The sequence below is a fragment of the Urocitellus parryii genome, chromosome 5 (assembly GCF_045843805.1).
Source record: "Urocitellus parryii isolate mUroPar1 chromosome 5, mUroPar1.hap1, whole genome shotgun sequence".
NCBI classification, from domain to species: domain Eukaryota; kingdom Metazoa; phylum Chordata; class Mammalia; order Rodentia; family Sciuridae; genus Urocitellus; species Urocitellus parryii.
In genome coordinates this window covers 8,963,737-8,986,666 of record NC_135535.1, presented here as the reverse complement: position 1 = coordinate 8,986,666, position 22,930 = coordinate 8,963,737, and the positions used below count along the sequence as shown (strand labels likewise).

The window sequence follows — 22,930 nt, the reverse complement described above, 5'->3', positions numbered from 1 at the left end:
ATTGCTCATAAAGCCAGGGTTTCAGAGCCACAAAATTGGGGTGGCGGGTACCCCACAAGGGGCAACCCTTGCACAAGTGTCATTTTGAAGCAAGCTGCAGCCTCACTGCATGGAGACAGGGACACAGGAGCAGGCAGACAGAGGCCCGCCCACCCGGGAGAGCTGTCTGCTGTCGATGCTGCCCCTCAGGGCACGGGCTCCTGGGAACAGGGCAATTGATTTCTGTGTGGCAGACAAAAAGTCCTGCACAACATGGGGCCTGGAGAGACACTGTGCCAGGCCATCATTCCAGGCGTGGCATTCGGTCTGTGTCCTTTTCAAAGAAGGCAGCGCTTGGTTTCAAAGAAGGGTTGGCTTGGTTCTCCTCGGTGGATCCTGAAAACCCAGACACTGGAAAGGCTTCCTCGGGTCCATGAGCTGAAGCCCACAGACCTGGTGCAGAACAGCCCACACAACAAGGCCAGGCCACCCTGCAGCTCCCAGGACAATGCAAGATGTGTGGGAAACGTGGAGTGGGAGAAGGAACTAATGTTTCCTGAGCATCTACTATGTGCAAGGCCCCTGTGGCTTTATCTCCTTTATTCTCACAGTAACTAAGCAAGGAGATGGGGAAGGAGCAGGGGCTTAGGTGGGGAAGGAGCCGAGTAGCAGGCCCAGGGCTGCAGAGGCAGGAAAGGGCAGAGGGGGATTGAACGCACAGTCTGACACCAAGAACCGTGTTTCCCATCCTGCCTCATCCCACAGCCTCTGCACAGTGAGGAGGACAGGAGGCGGCTGTCTCTGGGCCAGGCTGCGTCCCCTTGGCCAGGACTGGATGGAGCCTCAAGGGCTGGGAAGGGCTTGCTTTTATGGGACGCTGCTTTATCGCTCACCCGTGGTAGAGGAGAGGGGACAGGGTAGGGAGGTGGGGACAGGGGCGCTGTCGAGTTCGGGCTGCACTCGGGAGCCTCCCGCTCCACTGTTTTGCTCCGGGAAGTTCCTGTTATCCGTGGGAAGCCTTAGGTGGAGAGGATTCATATCTGCCTTATCTTCTGAGAGAGACCACTTTCACGCCAGTGTCATTGCAGTACATTTCAGGGTCACCCGATCTTGTCAGCCTTCGCTAATCTCATGGAGCCTAACATGCAAATTACACTTGGTCGTGTACACACAGAACGCCGCGTGTCACCAGCGCTTGGCAGGACCCCCACTTCAGGCACCCACTGGGGGGTCTTGCAGTGTAAGCCCTGTGCCCACCAAAAGAGATGTGGAGTCCTGATCCCAGGTACCTTAGAAGGGGACCTTATTTGGAAATAGGGTCTTTAGGGAGGTAATAAAATTAAAGCGAAGTCATGAGGCTGCGTCGTGGGGCGGCGTGACCGGGCGTTCATATAAAGGGAGATTGGAGACCGACTGCCCAGCCCAGAGGAGGGGGAGAGGAGGACACAGAGAGGGGGTGCTGTGTCACCGCGGCTCCAGGAATCTACAACAGTGACCTGGTGCTGGCCTCAGTTTCCCCTCAACGAAACCACAGCCCACGGCAACAGCACAACCTCTGTGGGAGGGCTTCAGTGACGTGTCTGCTGACAGCAGTGTCCCCCTGTGCGCTCCCGGAGGAGCTGCAGGAAAGCCACTGTCACCTCATTGGGTTTCCAGAGCTGCTGTGTTGCCCAAGGGACAGATCAACACTCCACGTAGACAAGAGAGACGGGAGCACTTCGGGGGTGGCTCAGGCCGCCTGAAAGGCAGAACCGCGGAGGAAGACGATGCTCACCCCGCCCTCTCCCACCCCGGGATTACTTAAGATTTCTTTAAAAATTGCAATTTTAATTAACAGATCATCTATTATATTTAAGCTTCTGGGTTTATCTTTCCCACAGTCATGGTCATGTGCTAAGAAGCTGGTGGATACTGCTATGTTCTAATGTTAACAGCAGAATTGTACCGAACTGCAGCAGATCAGTCATTGAAATTCACCCTCTTAATGATTGTCATTTAGGTGTCTAGACAAAATTGCTGATAACCACCCTCCCTCTTCAGCTCCTCTGAAGACTGTGAGGTGCTCTGGTTTGTGCAATAGTTTCCAGTAACTTTGACTTTTTTAGAGGAAGAAGCAGAGATTAATGAGCCACATGAAAACACTAATTTGCATATATTAAAGATGATAAAAATGTTAATGGTTTAAACAAAGCTAACCTACAAGATTAAGAATATCGAAGGCAATTTTAAGGGTGGAGACCTCTGTATTAGTTTTTGGCAGTTGATTGGAACCCAGATGTTTCCCTGTGCTTTAGGAGAGGGGCTGGAGGCCATGGAACTAATGGGAGAGGATACCTCATATGGACTGAATGTCTGCTTCCTTCCCCACCCCTGCTCCCAAATTCAGGTTGAAATCCTAACACCCACTGTGATGGCTGTAGGAGGCGGGGCTTTTGGGAAATGTATTAGTCAGCTTTGCATAACTATAACAAAATACCTGAGGTAACTAACTTATAGAGAAGAAAGGTTTATTTTGGCTCACAATTCTGGAGGTTCCAGTCCAAGATTGAGAGTTTTCATTACTTTGGCCTTTGGCAAGGGCCGCGGGACATGGTGGGAGTGTGTAGCAGAGTGAAGGGCTCACCTCATGAACCAGGAGGCAGGAGAGAGACAGGAAGAGAAAGAGACCAAGTTCCCACAATCCCCTCTGCAGACACATGCCTGCAACCTGAGGACCTCCCACTAGGCCCACCTTACATAAGGTCCACTGCTTCCTTATAGCACCATCCTGGGCACCAAGCCTCTAACACAGGGCCTTGGAGGGGACACCACTCATACTCAAACCATATTTATGCATATAGCCAGAGTGGCCAGGTCCTGGGAGTGGAGCCCCCACAACAGGATTAGTCCCCTTATGAGAAAGGACCCAGGAGAGCGCTCTTGCCCCTGTCCTCCCATCACAAGCGTCAAATGGCTATTCCCTTAAGAACATCAAATGTATTTAGTTAAAGTTTTATGTGATACGGAGCCTTCAGACACAAGGCCCACAGGCCCATGGAGGTGATGCTTGGAGAGTTGTGTGGAAATGAGCCCGAACAGACCTCGATGATGGGAGCTGACGCTCAGGGGGTGGCGTGGGCAGCAGGGCCTGTCTGTCCAGGCTCTTCTTGGCCTTGCCAGGCAGCCTCCAAGTCCCCAGCAGGCCAAAGTGCCAGACTTTGGGCTGTGCTTTCCCGAGCCCCAGCATCTTCTCTGTGCCACGGGAGGAGACAGCAGGAAGTGTCCCAGGACTGCGAGGAGAAGTTCCCACTGTGCGCCGCCCGGTCTGTGGTGCGTTGTTCCCACAGTGGGAGTGGACAAGGCTTGAGGTGGCCCAGCTTGCTCCTTAGAGCCGGTGACTCTGAGTCAGCCCCAACTCCTCCTCTGCCCACTCTCCAGTGAGCTATGGGACTAAACTGAGTGTGCTCAAGTTCTCTGCCAACTGTAAAGTGCTCCCCAAATGCCAGGAGGCCCAGGCCCAGGGGACAGGGCAGATTGAACAGGGGAGGCCTGCCGGGATGAAGGACCTGTGTCTTCTGAAAAGAATTCCCAAAGGAACTCTGGGGGCCTCAGGTGAGGCTTGCAGAGTGAAGGGGTCACCTCACGAACCAGGAGGCATGAGAGAGTTTCCCAGCCGACCCCTGCCTCCATGGCAGGTCAGACAGCCTTTGGGCCCTTTGATCCTAAGCGGCACACTTCGGACACCTCATGGGGACCTGGGCTTGTTAAGGCAGTTACTGCAGCCTCCCCTTCAATAGAGTGGGGACAGTGTAGAGGCCCAGGTGGCAGAGCTGCTCAGCAGGGGTCCCAGCAGACAAGGCACACCCAGGGGACACCCGGCCTGCCCTGGGGAAGCCCATTCCCCTGGGGTACTTGGGTAGATCCTGATGGACACCTGTCTCTGGAAGGTCCCTTCCCTCCTGGACTGTGAATGCAGGAGACTTTTGGCTTCGTGCTTCCTGACAGCCAGGCAGCCCCCCACACACACCAGATGAGGAAGGGCACCTGCCCGGCGGCTCACGGCCCCCGAGGCCCCAACTCCACCTCCTGCCTGCTGTCTGGACCAGCCTCCCACCTGCTCGCTGCTAGCCTCAGTCGGCTTCTCAGTGATGGCCCAGGTGGTGGCCCATCGGGGCCCTGACTTGCCACTCTGACCTTGAGATGCCCTTGGATCATGTCCTCTGGAGGCAGCAGCCAGCCCGGCCTCTTGCTGGGGGCGCGGTTTCTTCCCTGTTGTCGTCCTTCCTCTCTTGGGTGTGGGCTTCTAGGGCTGCATCCCCTGGTGTCACTGTTCCTAGCTTAGTCGCCTTTCCGTTTTGCTCCAGGAAGGTGGTGGAGGGGTACAGGTGGTCCTTGGGGTCAGCACTCCTGGGACTCCCCTAACCAATGGGTGTGGCAGGAAAGCAAATGTCCCACTGTCAGTTTCTCAAACAAAGTGACCCCCAGGGGATGCTACTAACCTGCCCCGCCCCCTTTAAAAATAAGCATGAACTTGTGTTTCTCCTTCAAGGAACTGAGGGGAGGACTGATTTCTCCTTGAGTCTGTTGGCCACTTCTGAGTGCCTGTTTCAAGAGAATGTCATGCACCCCAGAGGCAGGGCCAGGGTAGTGACCAGACTTCCCACCTCTATGGTGAAGCTGTGGAAAGAGCTCTGTGCACAGCCACACAACACCTCTGAGGTTTAATTAGGTGGAAAAGAAATTGGAACATCTCTTTATCTCCAAGCCATCTTTTTAAAATTTTTTTATAGTTGTAGATGGACAGCATGCCTTTATTTATTTATTTATTTTTACGTGATGCTGAGGATCAAACCCAATACCTCACGTAAGCTAGGCAAGCCACACCCCCAGCCCCTCCAAACCGTCTCTTAAAGTGCTCTATCCCTGTTCCAGCCTCTGCAAATTTGGGTCTAGACATGAAAGGGCGGGGAAGGGCTGGGGTGTGTGCGTGGGCAGCTCCTCAGGAACGCGGGATGACAAGGGAGCATGCTGAGGAGCTGGGTGGCAGCTGCAGCCCCTAGGAGTGGGGTAGGGGGAAGCAGCCTGGGAGCAGGAGGTCTGGAAGGGGCATGTGGGAGGCGACAATCCTGCTGCTCCTGGCAGAGGCCCCCCTCTCCCTGCCTGTTCCACCCAAGGCCAGTCCCCCAACTGTGAGGCCAGCAGGGGCTGGAGGCTCGTCCACCATGCCTGTGGGATCCCGTCAAGTTCCTACTCTTTTCGGTCCATTTGCTCACATGGGGCAGATATGAAGTCCTGATAAGTTGCTGAGAGGGTCTGAAAGGGCTGGAGCGTCACTAGCTTTGTGAAGTGTCAACTTATTATTAAGCCAGATGCAGGGCTCACTGTGCTCCCCGTCCCCATCATCCCTAGTGCGCCCTGGAGTCTAGAGCTGCTCTGCACACTTCCCTCAAACCTCTCAGCTCCTTCCCACCTCTCCCTCTCCGTCCCTGGGGCCTCCTCTGACTTTTGGCTGCCACCAAGGCCTTTCTGCTGGCAAGGGGCCATGTGCACAGGAGGGACCAGAAAGGACCCAAGGTAGGGACAAGCTAAGTCAGGGTGATGAAAAGCTAGGTGGATGGGAGACTAGGGAAAGGAAGGGGCACAGAGGGGACAGTGCAGGCCAGCAGGGTTCAGGCACCAGCCAGGGGGAGGAGGAAAGCCCCCAGGGACCAGCAGCAATTCACAGTGCATTGCTCTGCAGATGCAGGCACGGTTTCCTGACATTCTGATAACAATAATCTTGTTAATGAGGACCTTGACAATGACACATGCTTTATGGAGTGGTAGCTACTGTGCATACCTTGTGAGTTGCTGGTAGCCACTGTGTGGAATGCAGGTTTCTTGCCCACACCCGCCACACACTGTTCAAGGCTCTTCTGCCGGTGGAAGAGCGATTCTTACGGCACAGGGGCGTCGGCCATCTCTCACTCTGCTGGGGCTAAGCTGATGGCCTCTGACTTTGAATTTGACTTGCTCCTCAGCAGCTGGGTGACCTAAGGCATGCTGCTTAGATTCTCTGTGCTTCGGTTTCCTCATTCATAAAGGACCCTGGGTTCTTTTGAACCCTAAGTCTGAGCCTGGAGTTCTGGTCAAAGCCTCCTGTGTGCCCCCTTTCTTCACAGCCAGCCCCCAGCCCTTGGCCCCTCCATCATCCTCTCCTGTGGCGCCCCCTCTGCCGTGCAGCCCCCTCCCACTCGCACACACCTCGCTGTGGCCAGGGCCTTGTGCTGGCTGGGCATGCCCCCAGGAAGGCACATCCTGGTGCTCCTGATGGCAAACTCCTTACCTCCTTCCAGGCTTGGCCCAAATGTCACCAAACCAAAACCTGCTCTGGTGTCCTAGGAAGAGGCAACTCCACGTGTGTCCCTGGTGCTGAGGTCTCCACACTGCCTAGTTCATCCATTTGCTGCACCAACCACAGGGTGCTTCTGTCCTTCCCATAGAACACAAGCTGCATGCGGGCAGGGGCTTTCTACAGACCTAACTGCTTTGCTCACAGATGAATCTTCAACACCTGCCGTGGAGGCCGCTCGTGGTGGGTGCTCCGAGCACATTAGCTGCAAATGCTTTTAATGCAAGGCAGCCTCCTGTGAAGCTCCGAGGCGGCCCACGGACACCATCTCTCTGGTGTCAACGAGGGACCTGCAAGCTGCAGAGGGTGACAGATGTGCCACCCTCAGTCCTCTTCAGTCCTGCAGGCCTCCATCTGGAGTGCCCTTCCTGTGTCTCTCATTTTGAAGGTGTCAGTTTTTCCAGTGACTGATGGCTTAGGCTCCTAGCTGTTGGGCATCTTCTGCTGCAGTCAGAATCCTTTCCAAATGCCAAACCTGCCACCTGGGGATGCATCCTGCCACGCTCAGGAGCACAACAGTCTTTATGAATGGTGACCCTAACCCTAAACTTCAGAACTCAAAAGACTTTTCATACGTTGGTACCTCTGTGCCAGGGTTGACTGGTGAGTCACTAATGCCAGTGTGGCTGATTTAATCAGTGACAATGAAAAATGAAAGATGCTTCCTTATGCACAGACATGCTGAGCTTTAAAACATTTTGCTAATCATCACTTTTACCACTTTTGTGAGGTGTTAATAACTTTTCAGATAAATAAATGGACCATTTGATACAAAAGTTTAAGAAAATGTAGTTTTATTAGATTTCTGTGTAATTGTTTGAGAACTTGAAATGAACCCACTAAAAGATTGGACCAAAAAGTGTATGGGCACAACCTAACAATTGAGCCTCACCAGGTGGCAACTACCTTACACACAACACAACAATGCTGGTCATCTTTGCCCTCTGTGGCCGAGGTTCTGGGGTACCGTTTCCTCCATGCCACAAGGGTCTGTGTCATGAGGAATGTCTCAGTACAGAGACAAGTTCTCAACTGCAGCATAACCCAATATAAAGGTTGTGATATTTTATAATGGAATTCTACTGTTTGAATAGCTGCAAAAGCCTGAAGCCATATTTCTGCAATAATTATCATATTTTGAGAACTTTCTGCACCATCGGTGAGAAAACAGAATTCAAAATTACCAAACAAAATCATCTTGAAAACCTAGTTTCTTCTAAGCCAATTTACTCTTCTCTAAGCCTGCCTGCTGATAAAAGGTGACACATACACTCTGGCATAACATAAAATCCTTGGCCTCCGCAAATTACCCACTGTTGCAAGGAACAAAGATCTCTCAATTCCACATCTCTAAGCCCTTCCATCACATCTCAGAACCCACTCGATCAAAAATAAAGGAAACCTGGAACCAGAATACTGAATACATTACTGACGCACCACGCTCAGCGCAGCCCTCTCCTTCTCTTTAGGATAAGAGCACACAAAAGAAGGGTCTCCTTGCACACTCTAGGGCAAGCCAGTCACCACCAACCCTTCTGTGGAGAGAGGAGTTGCCAAGGTCACCACAGATCCTTTTAATGGTCTATTTTTATTTTATTTTATTTTTGTGGTGCTGAGGATCGAACCCAGGGTCTCACATGTGCTAGGCGAGCATGGTCTATTTTTATCAATTTGTGAATGGATTTTGGAAACCCTTCCTCTCCTGATTCCTATGACATTTTATTTTCATACGAGCCATTTACTTGTCACACAGTCTTTCTTTTATGGAGTTTGTAAAGCTGCCCAGTCACTACCCAGAGTCACTGCATAAAGCCTGAAGCTACGGTGCCCCACTGCCCGACCCTGGGCTCGTGCCCCCCTGTTCTCGTGCTCCCGCTTTGGACATGCTGTCTTCTCCACCCAGGAAGTTCTCTTTGTGCCTTGACTCCAGCTCCCACTTGTCCTTCAGAATTCTGTGTGGACTTCCCTGGCGTCTAGTCAGAACTGGATGTGGCTCTTTACTGACCCTGCCCGTCATCCTGTGCTTCCCCAAATCCACAGGTGCCATGCAACACACTAAAATGACTCACCCATCCATCTGTATCACCCTTGACCTGTAACCCTGAAGACAGGTAGCACATTGTTTCGTTGCTACTGGGTCCTGGGTGTCTAAAAATTGCCTGCTCATGGCAGGCACTTAATGAATATTTAAAGAATGAACACATGAATAATTTGACAGTAAGTAAACTGTAAAATATTTTTATATCTGTCCTATAATAGGATCCTCAAGTTCAAAGGAAAATACTTAAGAGAATAACAGCTAATGAAGTATTTTAAATATGAAATAATTATAAAGTCAATCAGAATATATCCACTCTCAATTTAAGCCAAGTTTGTTCTACTTGTTTAATAGAGTTGGCTAAACAGAAACTCAAATAAGTGCTTGTTAATTATACTAATTAACAAATGACTGTATTAAAACATGAGCTATGTAAAACCAAGTGAAAACGTGAAGTGACTACGTGCGTGCAGTAAGCACCTCATCAGTAGGCAGTTTCTCAAAGGCCTGTGTCTGCTGCCCCAGTTATTTGTGGGGTTTCTGTGAGTGTTCAAGAGCCCCAGTGCAGCACCTCCGGGGCAGGTGGGGAGGGAGGAGGGGGGGATCCTCTTTCTGGCTGTCTTCATAGTCCCTGCTCTCAGCAATGTACAACTGAAGTCCTAGAGTCAGCAAAGGAAGGGGAGAGCACACCCCACTACCACGTGAGGATCTACTGGGGGAGCTCAGGTGTGTGAAGAGAGCCAGCAGAAGAGGTCTTTGGGTGCCACCCCTACTTCACTCTCTATTTTAACTCAGGAAGAAGTTGATTTGCCCAACCTGTTACCAGTGCACTTATTTCAATAACCCTAGAATTTATATTTCAGCTCAAAGGCTATTTCCTTAGATAAACTTCCCCAAATTTCCTTATCTTAACATCCTCCACAGAACTATTACACTTTTACATTTTGGCGGATAATTTGATTCATCTGTTGAATTTCTCCAAAACTCTAGAACTCAAGCTCTCTGATGACAGGCACTATATCTAGTTTTGTGCCCACCACGCTCTCAGGGCCTGGTGGTATGTACTCAAAAAGACAGAGACCTGCTAGGTCAATGAGCACAATTAGACTCAACAAATGCCTTTCCCCTAAAGGCATTTGTTGAGTCTAATAAATTCAAACTTCCTTTTGGGTGACTTTGAAAGACAACAGGGACAGAAGTCACCTCACACAGGTGTGAAGATGTTCAACATAAATACTCCTTATAATAAAGTGATATCCAATGGCTATCCAGTAAGAATAAATGTAAATGAACACCTGATGAGAAATTTAAGTCTCGTAATGCCAGGGATTAACCTGGGCATTCTGGAGAACTTCAAGCCATGATCTTGATTTACCTAACCATTATGGTGGTACAGCAGGCACTTGGCAGAAGCAAAAACCAGGTTCTTGTGTTTTTCATACAACTAATTTTTCAAGTATCTTGACAAACACATAGTTAAAAATAAGCAGACTCACAAGGAAACATCACACCATAAGCATAAACTAGCAGAAACAACAGATAACAAATACAGAACCACAAAAACTTAAGGTGTTAGTTCCAAGAGTATGGTGTGCCTGAAAATTAGGAAATAAACTTCTACATTTCTCCCCCCCCCAGCGGGTGGCCCTACAGTATTTATTTTATTAACTATCAGAACAAAAAGAACTAGCAATAAGGTCATGTTCAGGTTAACTAGAGAGGAGGCCTAAGACTGGGAATGTAGATGATTCGTCCTGGGGGGAAGCAGCACTACCAGCTGTGGGCAGAGGTGGGTGCCCATGTGTGGGAAATGCTGGCCTAGGTGACCTTGATGGAGCCTTCTGCTCTGTGACTTTAAGGCACAAAGGTCCTATTCATCAGGCTGTTCTACATTTCTTTATGATAGGAATTAGAATATATTTTGAGCCAAAGGACAATGAAAATATTATATATCAGAACTTATTATAAAATGGTGCAATCACTTGGAAAAATATTTTGGCAGTTCTTCAAAAAGTTAAAGTTACAAAAGAGTAAACCATTCTGATCCCAGATTCCACTCCTAGGTATATATTTAAGAGAACTGAAATACACAAATGTTCATGAAGCATTATTTGTAACAGCAAAAAATTATAAAGAACGCAAATGTCCATCAGCTTATGAATGAATAAGCAAAATGTGGAGATTTGTACAATAGATATTATTCATCCATAAAAAAGAATGAAGTTTCCATATGTGCTACAACATGAATGATCCTCAAAATATTGTCAATTAAAATAATTCAGACACAAAAATCCACATTGTACAATTTCATTTATATAAAAAATCCAAAGCAGGTAAATCCATGACAAGAGACTGTAATGTTTACAGCTTCCAAAGGCTTGGGGGAAGGAGGAGGGCAGAGAGGCTGCCTATGGGTATGGGATATCTTTTTTTTTTTTGTACCAGGGATTAAATCCAGGGGCACTCAACCCCTCAGCCACATCCCCAGCCCTTTTTAATATTTTTTTAGAGACAGGATCTCACTAAGTTTCGAGGCTGGCTTTGAACTCGCCATCCTCCTGCCTCAGCCACCTGAACTGCTGGGATTACAGGTGTGTGCCACCATGTCCTGCTGGAGTATTTTTTATGGTGATGAAAATGTTCTGAAATTAGGTAGTAGTGATGGCTGCTTAATGTTATAATATATTAAAAACCACCAAATTGTATAACTAAAAGGGTAGATTTCATATTATGTGAATTTTATTTCAATTTTTAAAATTTTGTGGGATACAGCCATGTAAAAGAAAATGTATAGGTTTAAATGAATAAACCATTCTTACTAGTTTGCTAGCAGAGTACCCCCAAGTTAATCTGTTATTCTTACAAGTAAGGATTCTATACTAATTTTCTTACTATACTCACTCGTAAAGATATGCTTGAATATACCTGCAAGAAATTCTGACCTATGAAAAATATAGCAAATTTTGAAAGAACCATGTAGAATTCTAGAAATGAACAATAAAATAAATGAATTAAAAACCAGATGGGATGATTTTACACAGCTGAAGGGAGAATTGTTTAACTGCAAGGTAGGTTGGAAAACAATTACCCTTATTCATGTGATTCATTGAAGTATTTGGTGATGAAATGTCACAATGTTTGAAACTTACTTTCAAATGGCTTGGCAAAATATGTCGGTACACAAGTATATACGGAGCCCTACATACAGTATGTTTATAGACATAAACTTGTTTAGCAAGAGAGGAGCTAAAACAAACTTGGGAAAACAATTTGTGAACCTAGGGAAAGGGCGTATGGAGTTCAGTGTCCAACGTACTATCTTGGCTTCCAAATGCTGCATACTGTTCTGCCCCTACCTTAGTGGTGCGTTCCTCAGCCTCCTTCACTGATTCTTAACTTCTTCCTGATCTCTTATGCTACCATGGCCCAGGGCTCAGGCCTTCAACTAACTCCCAGCTTCCACTGTAGACCTCTCTCAAACCCAACTTTCACATCTAAGTTCTTAACTAATACCTCCAGTTGGTTATCTAAAAGACACCTGAAATTAACAAATTCCAAGGGGAAAAATCAAAATTTTCTTCATCCATAGCCTTCTTTAGCTCAGTCAATGGCAGTATCATCTTGAATTTTAGTTGCTCAATCCAATCACCTTGACTTCATCCTTGACTCTTCCCTTGAATCCCAGAGCTAATCCTGCTCACCTTCACAATGCCCTCCCCATTTTTGAGGTATAAGCTCCTCTCTGGATACTCTTAATATTTAAGTGGATTACCTGCCTCACTCCCTGTTCCTGCCAAAGCCAGTGATCATTTAGAATCTATATTGCAGCATGTAATTTTCTACCCTAAACCCACTATAATTTTTTTTTAAGGTACCAGGGATTGAACTCAGGGGCACTCGGCCACTGAGCCATATCTCTAGCCCTATTTTGTATTTTATTTAGAGACAGGGGTTCACTGAGTTGATTAATGCCTCACTTTTGCTGAGGCTGGCTTTTAACTCATGATCCTCCTGCCTCAGCCGCCTGAGCCACTGGGATTATAGGCATGTGCCATTGCACCTGGCTATAATCTTTATTTCACAGAACAAAAGCCAAAATCTCTAGCAGTTGTCTTCAAGAATCTCTATCATCTGGTACCATACCCTGCTCTTTGCTTTATGACCTCAACTCTCCTACTTCTGTCCCCCTGGTTCATTTTACTCCAGACACTCTGGGATCCTTGCCACTCCTTAGACAGGCCAAACATCCTCCCATCATCTTGGGGTCTTTGCACTGACAGTTCCCTCTATACCTAACCTAATTTGCATGATGAAAACCAGTTTCTGGGTGACTGGGAGAAGGACCCAGGCATCAGTATATTTTAAAAATATTCCAAGTTTCTTCAAAGGTCAGGAATTATTTTAGCCTTGAGTTGGTAATTGCACTATTCTCTCAAACAAATATGAGACAAAATCAAAGTTTCTTTGGTGATTCTAATGTACAGCAGGGTTGGGAATCACTAGTCTAGAATCCCCAAACTAGGTCATTTTGTCCATAAATAATTGAGACGTTCCTATTTGAAAGACTGTCTTAATGAATTAAAAAGATATACATAAGGTGAAAAAAACAAATTTATTTTCTGAAATAGAAGAAGAAAAAAAGTATGTGCTTGAATTCACTTTGAAATGTATATTAACAACAAAGCACCTGTCCCACATCCTACTTTTTTCAACTTAGCTCTCAACACTGACATCTGAGAGAAGAAAAGGGAGATTTCTGGCCTTTGGTTTGTAGGACTTGAAACTTGCAAGAGAACATGTGAGAGGTGCGCTCCAATACAGTCCTCCCAGGTCCTGGCAGAGGCATGTGAACAGTGGGACTCCACACAGCTGGGAAGTGAGAGGCTTCTTACCGCTCACTTATCCAAGAGCTTTCAAGTAGTTATTTGCAGTTTGAAGTCTTGCCAAAACTTTCACTAATGCTTCCCCAATTTTGAGATAAAGAATGAAATTCTCTTCAGTTTCAAATGAATTAGTATCTAAATCTGAAATTATCAAAGTGACTTCTTTCTCTTAAAAAATAAACCACCCAAATGAATTTACTGGTTTGTTAATAAACCCAGCAAGGAGAAATTAAACCATTACTTTTTGCCCATGGTTATGGGAATCTAGAAAATGCTAATGTAAGTCTTTGAGACGTGGAACCACCGAATTCTATCAAAATGTCAGCTGAGATGATTACATTTGATCTGAACTTCCCTCAGAAGACTGGGGGTCCTGCAAAGATTTGCTGGTTTGCAGACTACTCCCACTCATGCTGATGAGATGGCTGCTGATGACATTGAGTTCTTGTATCACCGTGCTCAGATCTTCATGTAGTCTAACTACTGCACTTTTTACATCCCCTAGGAGAACTTTAATGGAACTCTTTGCTTCGGGTTCCCTAGGCAAGCCTTTGGTTGGTTGAAAACTAGAACAGGGGACAGAGCAGGAGTGGTCTACATTTTGGGCAGAGAACTCTACCCAATTACGCCTGGAAATATGACTTGTCTTAGCAGAATCAGAGTTATCTGGAAGCATTTCTAGTAGATTGAAGATGTCATTTTCCTCTTCATCAGAAAACAATGGACCACTGGGAGCAAAATGTTGTTGAGCCTTGGCTGTCTTATCTTTATGTTGAAGGGAGGCAGAATGTGACTGCTGGTGGGACAAAGTCCACAAGGAAGATCCAGGCAAGGTTGGGGGGAAGTGATGAACTGACTTCTCTGGAGAGTTCAAATCAGGAGATGACACGGATAAAGTAGAAAAGGAAGATGTTCCCTCAGAGGTAGTTGGAACTAAAATGTATAAATGAGAAAGATATGTAATAAACAAATGGGAGTAATAGCTAGAATAATTCTATAATGTAAAAGCCTACCAAGAAAATCTCAATATTAACTACTTAGAATTTTAAAGGTTAAATATTTTAAAGGTTAAATAAGCCTTAAAAATCCAAAGCAGGAAACTGAGAAAATATACAATGTACGTATGTATGTGTATATACATATAAATAATATATGTACATACACATATATTTATACACAGTATTGTTGAGATACATGGTATTGGTGAGAAAGCTACAATAATACCATGGAGGGGCTGGGGTTGTGGTCAGCAGTAGAGCGCTCGGCTACCATGTGCAAAGCCCTGGGTTTGATTCTCAGCACCACATAAAAATGAATAAATAAAACAAAGGTATTGTATCTAACTACAACTAAAATAAATAAATAAATAAATAAATAAATAATACCATGGAAATAAACACCAAATAGAATTATCAACATTCATCTTGACTCCCAAATCCTGCCCAACATATTTTTATACTATTATAAACTTCATCAGAGAAAGAAAAGTATTAAACCCTTCTTACTGACAGCATTTTAAGCTGGTATTTAAAGTAGAAACTCTGCGAAGGCTGGAACTTAGTCCTTCATCTTTTCTTCCCCTGAAGAGATTATGATGATAAAATGAACTACCAACTACTACAAGGCTACAAAATTTAGAGAAATTAATCTTTTTCTTTTATGGTCAAATACAGTCAAGACTGGAGTCCGACTCATCTGACATCCTGATTACTTTCACACACAGCTATGATAATTTTCTTCACCAGGAAACTATAAGTAACATAAAAAGTATTCTCAACCTGTTTTCTGTAAAATTAAAGATTCGAGAAAAAGATGACTTCCTTTCGTGCAAAATTATGTTAAATACTTTCTCTCACACTTCATTACAAATCATTATTTCTCAAACCGTTCTGAGATACAGTGTGTTCCTGAAGATGTTAGGCATTTTGTGAAAATTGGGCTTCCTAGTGCATCAGGAATGGGAAATTGTACCTGTGCCTCCCATTAGGAGATTAGCAATGTCCATCAGCATGTTTAAAATTCTGAGAACTCTCTGGTATCTTATTCAAGTGTTTTCTAAACATTACTAAACACAGAACGTTTTCTTCTTGCAATATCTATTTGCATTCCTTTATAGATACATGGTACAAATTGGTGAAATCCATTTCTCAAGTCTTTGCGACTCACTCTGAACTTGCTATTTAAAAAAAGACTTATTCAGTGCACATCACAGAACAGGGAAACAGATGCCTACCTCTTAGCACACATGATTATCTTTATTATTTTATTCATATTCATGTCCCTTCTAAAGTAAATTGGAACTCTATAAAAATATGGTCAGGGGCAGGCAGCTACTCTCTATTTTTTGCTTCAAAGCCCTTTGCAGCCTATCTCCAGTTCTCAGGCAAAATGCCAATCATAAGAAACTTTTTTTTGGATGAAACAAGTATTCTCAGCTGGTGTAGCAGCAGGACACAAAATGGAAGCAGGAACTTCATCAGCGCATGGTCAGGCCAAGCCAAGCACACTCAAGAATCTAGGTCAGGCTCATCCAGCAGACATTCTATCCTTGGGTTAAAAAGCCGCCCAAGCCAGTGGCACGTCAACGAGGAAAGTCTCGAGTGAGTGCGTGTGTCCTGAGTCGTACTGCTGCACTCTGAACTAGGTGTGCTTTGTGTCTGGATCACAGCTGTCATCTGACATGTCCCTTCACCATCTTCCCCAGCTGGCGCCCTGCATTGTATATCCCACGTCCTCCTCCTCCTCTGTTAGACTCACTGTGCAGAAGCACCGTCTCCAGGAGTCGCTGAAAAAGATGCACGAGGGGGAAAGGCTGAGGCACCTGCCTGTCTGAAAGGGTCTGTAATTCTAACTTTAAGCTTAATGACAGCGTGCTTAATAAAGAATCCCTTTCTTTCAGAATTCTGAAGGCCATGGTTCATCATCTTGTTTCCTGTATTGCTATTCAGGAGTTGGAACCATTCTAGTTATGATTTTGTCTAAATTTCCTTTATCTCTGAGGTGCCAGAGAATTTCCTCCGTGGCTGGTGTCTGGAGCCCCAGTGCGGTGCCCTGTGGCGAGACCTTCACGGTGGTCAAGTGGAGGTGGACGCTCAACTGGCAACTCGTTTCCTTCAGCTTCAAAAAATTTTCTTCGATAACTTAATTGTTTTTTCTGTTCTTTCTGAACTTCTTCTTATTTTGATGTCAGACCTCTTAAACTAGTTTTCTAATTTTCCTATTTTCCCAACCTTTGTTCTTTGCTCTATTTTCTTGTCAACTTTAGATCCCAATCCCACCACTGAGGTTTTCATTTCTGCTATTAAGGTTTTAAAAAAGTTTTCTTTTCCCTTCATGGTGTAACTTGCTTCCTCCAAGTTATTTTTCTTTCTTTTTTGCCTCACTTTTCCATGTGAGAAGCTTTTTCAGACGTTTGGCATTCCTTTTCTGCGTCTGATGGAAAATAAAGGATTCAGAAACTGGAGGGAAGCTTTGAGAAAGAACGTGGAGCTCGGGGTAGAGCCCCTGGGTGGGTTACTTGCATGTCAATATCTTTGGTTCCTTCCTCCAAGGCCAGCTAGGTTCCTCTGAGAAGAGTTCTCCTGCCTGGAGGGTAAAGGTCCAGGCACCAGGGTGTGTGGAGCCAGTGGGGAGAAGGGGCTGAGGCTCGGCAGTGAGTTGGCTTGTGCCACTGAGGCTTGGTTATAGTACACCCTCACCCTCAACTATCCCTAGCATGTCTCATTTCACAGACTTTCTCCAGAAAACAAACCTGCAGACTTTGCCAGGAGCTGTAGGGGTGGGTAGGTATTCAGGGTAATCATTCACCTCTCTGACAAGGTAAAGTCTAAGGATTTAACTACTTTTCAAATAAATGTTTTCTAATTCTCTTTGTTTAGCACCTGCTACAGTTTGGCTGTGGTTTCTTTCCCCTAGGTTCATTGCTGGAAGCTTGGTTCTCAGGTGGCAATGTAAGAGGTGATAGAACCTTTAAGAAGAGGAGCCTAGTGGGAAGTGGTCAGGTCATCAGGCAGTGCAGTCCTTGGAAGGGATTAATGTGGTCCTCATAGGACCCAGGTCAGTTCCAAAAGAGTGCATTGTTATAAAAGAGAAAGGCTGACCCCAGATCCTTCTTTGGCTTCCTGTCTCACCATGTGATCCTTCGCTCTCACATGTGTCCCTGCAATGATCCCATCCATCTGTTGTAAGGTTGCCAAGGGGGCCGGTGCCAGAGCCAAGCAGATGCTGGTGCTGTGCTCTTAAATATTCTAAACAGCAAGCTAAACAAACCTTTTTTTTTTACTGGTAAAGTATCCAGCCGTAAGTATTTTGTTACATCAATGAACACAGACTAATAAGCACTGATGTGGAATATCATTTTAAATATGAGGCAAAAGACTCTCAAAGAGGCTAGAAATATTTCCCAAGATCACAGGCTAAAAGGAAGTAGAAAAGGTTCCAATCAAGTAACTCTTTTATCGTAAAGTGTATGATCTTAACCAGTAGATTCTCCTGCCATACCATTCTACTATCTTATATTTTTTTCTCTAATAGATAATTATATTAAATTTTGGATGTAAATTTATAAGGCAGGTAACCAGGATGACGAGTGCATTTGATATCTTATTCATAAGGAATGGCTGAAAGATTCACGAATCCTTATCTGAAACAGAATGTGGGACAAAGAATGAGAGACTGTGTTTATTTGAAGATAGTTGCAAAACCTTAGCAATATCATCTGTTTATCCTATTGTCCCTTTAGAACTGTGATCAATAGATGAAAGATATAGGAAAATATGTTTTAGCCCAATTTTTATACAATAAAACTTTCTAAACATCATCATTTTTCATGCATGAAACACGCTGCTTTGGGAAATGGTAAGTTTCTTGACACAGAGCTCACACACAGACTGAATGACTCTGGCAGGGTGTTTAATGCATTAGGTGGCAGATCTGTATGTCCTTGAATAGATCCCAAGATTCTAGGATCTAAAACATATTTGTGCTAGGTATAGTGGTGCATGCCTGTAATCCCAGCAGCACGGGAGGCTGAGGCAGGAGGATCACGAGTTAAAAGCCAGCTTCAGCTACAGTGAGGTGCTAAGCAACACAGTGAGACCTGTCTCTTAAAAAAATACAAAAAAAAAAAAGGGCTGGGGATGTGGCTCAGTGGTTGAGTGCCCCTGAGTTCAATCCCCGATACCAGCCCTACCCCCAAGAATTAAAAAAAAAAAAATTTGCTAGAATACTAAGAAACTTGTAGAAATAGGGGAATCTGTGTTCACTCTGGTCAGAAAGAATTTAAGAAGAAACTTCTAAATAGGTCAAGAGGACAATTTTGAGCCAAATATTAATATAGTGCTATCATATACAAAGAGTTAATAGTTATGTTAGTGATGGATACATGCTACGACTAAAAATCTTGACTTAACTTTATGCTAGTGGTTCTTGAATGTAGCAGCAGCATCTGGAAACTTGTTTGAAATGCGGTTCTTTGGCCCTATCTCAGACCTATGAAAACAGAAATTGAGGGTTGGGCCCAGAAAACTGAATTTTAACCAGCTTCCAGGTGTCTCTGTGGTATGCTGAACTTGGAGAACCACTGTTTTCTACTCTCTGTTCACCTTTCTCTTCCTTTGTGGTCAGGGCTTGTCATTGTCTGTACTTCTACAGCTTGATTCCCAGGATGTATGACGCTTGCACTTATAAACCATTTGTCTCTAATTGCCGCACACCAATTGACTTTTGTTTCCAAACACTACACAGCTGTACCACACTTCACCCTGCTCTTGGGATGCATCTCTGCACCATTTGATCCCCCTTCTCTGGCTCCTGCGGAGTGGTCTGGGCATCTCGCTAAACTTCATCCTTTCCATACAGCCCACCCAACAGAGATGACAGGCAGCAAACACTGCAAGTAAGATGCACTGAGGCAGGTTTTACGATCTCCCTGTGTGACACACACAGGCCTGCTGCTGAGCCTGCTGGAAGGCGGCACTGATAAGATCATTCCAAGGACTGGTATGTCAGCTTTAACTTTTTTTTTTTTTTTTTTTTTGAGAGAGAGAGAGAGAGAGAGAGAGAGAGAGAGAGAGAGAGAGAGAGAATATGAATTTTTTTAATATTTATTTTTTAGTTTTTAGCAGACACAACATCTTTGTATGTGGTGCTGAGGATGGAACCGGGCCGCACGCATGCCAGGCGAGCGGCGCTACCGCTTGTGCCACATCCCCAGCCCCCTTTAACTTTTAACTCGTAAATAATACTGGACCAATTAAGATCTTACAGTGTTTAATTTAAAATGCATTTAGAAGAATTGTGCTCCCAAACTGAAACAACAAATAAACCTCTAGAAATATTTTATAAACCCTTGTTAGCCATCAATATAAAGTTTTCTGAACATAACAAGCCCCTGGCTGGCAAAATACTTAGAAAGTTCACTGTACAACAGAGGGTTTTTTTCATTCCCCAGTTAACCGTCTTCAGTGTTCTAGCTGCATGTAATGACTATCAAGTTAACTATACATACAAATTAAACTATTCTATTTTCTGTGGTTAAAAATGTAACGTTGTGGGCTGGGGATATAGCTCAGTTGGTAGAGTCCCTGCCTTGCATGCATAAGGCCCTGGGTTCAATCTCCAGCAAAACACGCGCACGCGCGCGCGCACACACACACACACAAACACACACACACAGAGTAATATTGTACATGAATGTTCACCACAGAATTATTTATAATGCCACAAAATGGAAACAAGCCAAAGTCCATCAACTGATAATGGATAAACAAAAATGTTTAGGTGTATACAATGGAGTATTATTTTATTTGTCCATAAAAAATGATGAAGTACTGATACATCCTGCAGTATGGATGAACTTTGAAAACAGTATGCTTAGTGAAGGACCAGACAAAAGGGCCAGAGTGCATGAATGACTGCATGTATGTGAGTGGCCAGCACAGGCCTACACAGAAACAGAAAGTAGATTAGTGGTTGCCATGAGCTGGGGGAAGGGGAACGGGAACAGGGAGTGACTGCCAATAATGGGTATAGGACTTTTTGAGGGGATGAAATATTTTGTAATTAGTGATGATGACTGAATAATTCTGAAAATACTCCAAAAATACTAAATTATACAGTTTAAAAGGGGCATCTTATAGATGAATTAGATCTCATTTTTTTAGACAGTTTATCATCTGATAATTTTAATGTCATTATAAATAAGCAACATAAGAGAAATAGATTAAAGAAGCTTCTAAACCACTTATGTCAAATTTTTATTGGGGAAAATGGATTATTAGATTAAAGATGAATTTTCTCACTTATCTACAAAGTAAATTTCATTTCCTTCTTTAAAAAAAGCAACTGGGCATCTTCTTGCCCTTGTACTGACAGGCAGGAGCCCTGAGGGGTGCGGCTGAGGCCTCCTTCCCCTCTCTACAGGTGCTTCTCAGCCTGTCTGGCCAGTAGCTCAGCATTAGCTAGTACACTTTACAGAATGGTTTTCTACCAATTTATTCATTTCTTTTAGGGGAAATTGCTAATTGTTCTGGCTTTGAAGCCTTTTATAGACACAAAGGAAAAGGGCATGGCTAACAGGTCTTGTGTGTGCGAAGCGTGTGTGTGTGTGTGTGTGTGTGTGTGTGCGCATGTGTGTGTGTGTGTGTGTGTTGTTTGGTTTCTTTCACTAGCAAGGGTGAACTGAAAAAGAGCTATAAGAACTACCCCAGGACCACCCTGCAGAAGCACAGGAAGCCCCACCACTGTCTCTCATGAGGATAGAACAGATTTTATTCCCTCCAAAAAAATTGGAAAGTGTCCAGTGTAGCCCAACTCACTTCCTATAGCTGAGGATTCTGGGAATGTGATGGAAGCTATCTGCTACCACATCTGGCTTCAGCATCTACTAGCTCCTATTTTTTTTTTTCAGTGTGTATGATAAAATAGCTAATGACTTAAAATAATAGCTTGAGCTACAGACAAATAACTTAAATGGAGAAGAAGCAGTAGGCTGTCCCAGGAAGTTATTTAGTATCAGGAGGTCAACGAGGCTGCCGCAGCAAGCCTGCTCCTAGGCGTACTAGGTGATTGCCTTCACAGCCTCCTTCTTATATTTGAGATTCACTAAAATATGACGAGCCAGGTGTTTTGAAATTTTTCCAGATCATTAACCCCAAAGAGTTAATAATGTCAGACCTGGACCCTTCATATGAACAAATTACTTCTTAGGACAAAACCAAGAGATAGGCACTATCTTCTCTACCCTCCACCATCCAAGTGCCAGGCCATGAAGCCTAGCCATCCATCCCAGCTCATCATTTCTTGAATTCACTGGGAAACAGCACTCTGAAGCCTTGTTTTGCAGGATGCTTTCCTTCCACTCACTTCCAGACCTGCGATTCGTTTGAATACATGTACACTTGGCCATACTGAGGCAAGAGATCAAATGATCATGTTGTTTTCTCTCCCTCTATCAGTGCCACCTGGCTCTGCCTCGTTTCTCATCCAGTCTAGATCCCTATTATCCATCACTTCAACCGCTGTCTTGCCTAAGCTGCCATGACTTCTGTCTCATCTGCTAACATGTGATCCATGCCAACCTTTTCTGTAAAAGCCCATAATAGAAAATATTTTTGGCTTTGTGGGCTATTGCAGTCTCTGTTGCAACTACTGTTCTCAATTTTGACCTTGTAGCACAAAAGTCACAGAAGATAATATGTAAACAAATTAGCCAAAACAACACTTTCTTTACCAATACAGACAGTGGTCAGACTGGGCCCGCAGGCTGCAGCTGACCAATCCTGTCCTAAGCTTCCATGATTTAAACACTAGCCTTCTCATTCCTCAGCTCAGGCTTCTCAGTACTGGAGAAAAGCAGAGAACTCTGCAAACCATGAGGCGCAAACGACTACCTTCAACCCTCCTGTCTTACCAACTCCTTCTCCCATTTCTACAGTGACGACTCTAAATTTTCACCACTCATGCCATAGCCACTACGCCATTCCAAACTCCTCAGGCTTGGCAGGTGACTTCTGACAGTAAGAAATTGAGGCCCTTAATTACAGCATAGGGCACATAAATGCATCTTAATTTTTAAAAACAAAAATAATAACAATCCCTTCTCTCACACCTGATATATCCTTTTTCCTTCCTTATAGGCCCTTGGATGAGGTAGATCCTTCTCCTGGATTCTCAACTCTCGTCCACCTTGCCCAGGTTATGCTTTACCAGGACCCCTGGCTATCTCCCTCTACCTCATCCTCTATGGTCAAAGTGTATAGCTAAATTTCCAACTATTGTTTATTTACCTATTTTTTTCTTTAACCTGATTATTTTTAATCTATTATTTTTAGATATACATGACAGTAGAGTGTATTTTGACATATTGTACATACATGGGGTATAACTTCCCATTCTTGTGGTTGTACCTGACATGCAGTTACACTGGTTGTGTATTCATATATGAAAATGAAAAGTTATGTCTGATTCATTCTACTGTCTTTCCTACTCTCATCACCCCTCTCTTCCCTTCACTCCCTTTTGTCTAGTTTTCCCTCCCCCTACCTTATTGTGTGTTAGCATCCTTATTACCTTTTGTCTTTTTTATATTTATTTTTCAGTTTTCAGTGGACACAACGTCTTTATTTTTATTTTATGTGGTGCTGAGGATGGAACCCAGCG

General features: G+C 44.6%; 1 protein-coding gene across 1 annotated transcript in view; it reads right to left on the bottom strand.

The window, feature by feature from the left end:
- Positions 1-13,604: 13,604 nt before the first annotated feature.
- Positions 13,605-22,930, bottom strand: part of Enthd1 (ENTH domain containing 1) — a 113,005-nt gene continuing 103,679 nt past the window's right edge. The window contains exon 7 of the mRNA XM_026405979.2: positions 13,605-14,203. Coding sequence (XP_026261764.1) covers positions 13,605-14,203 — 599 coding nt within the window. The remainder of the gene's footprint in view (positions 14,204-22,930) is intronic.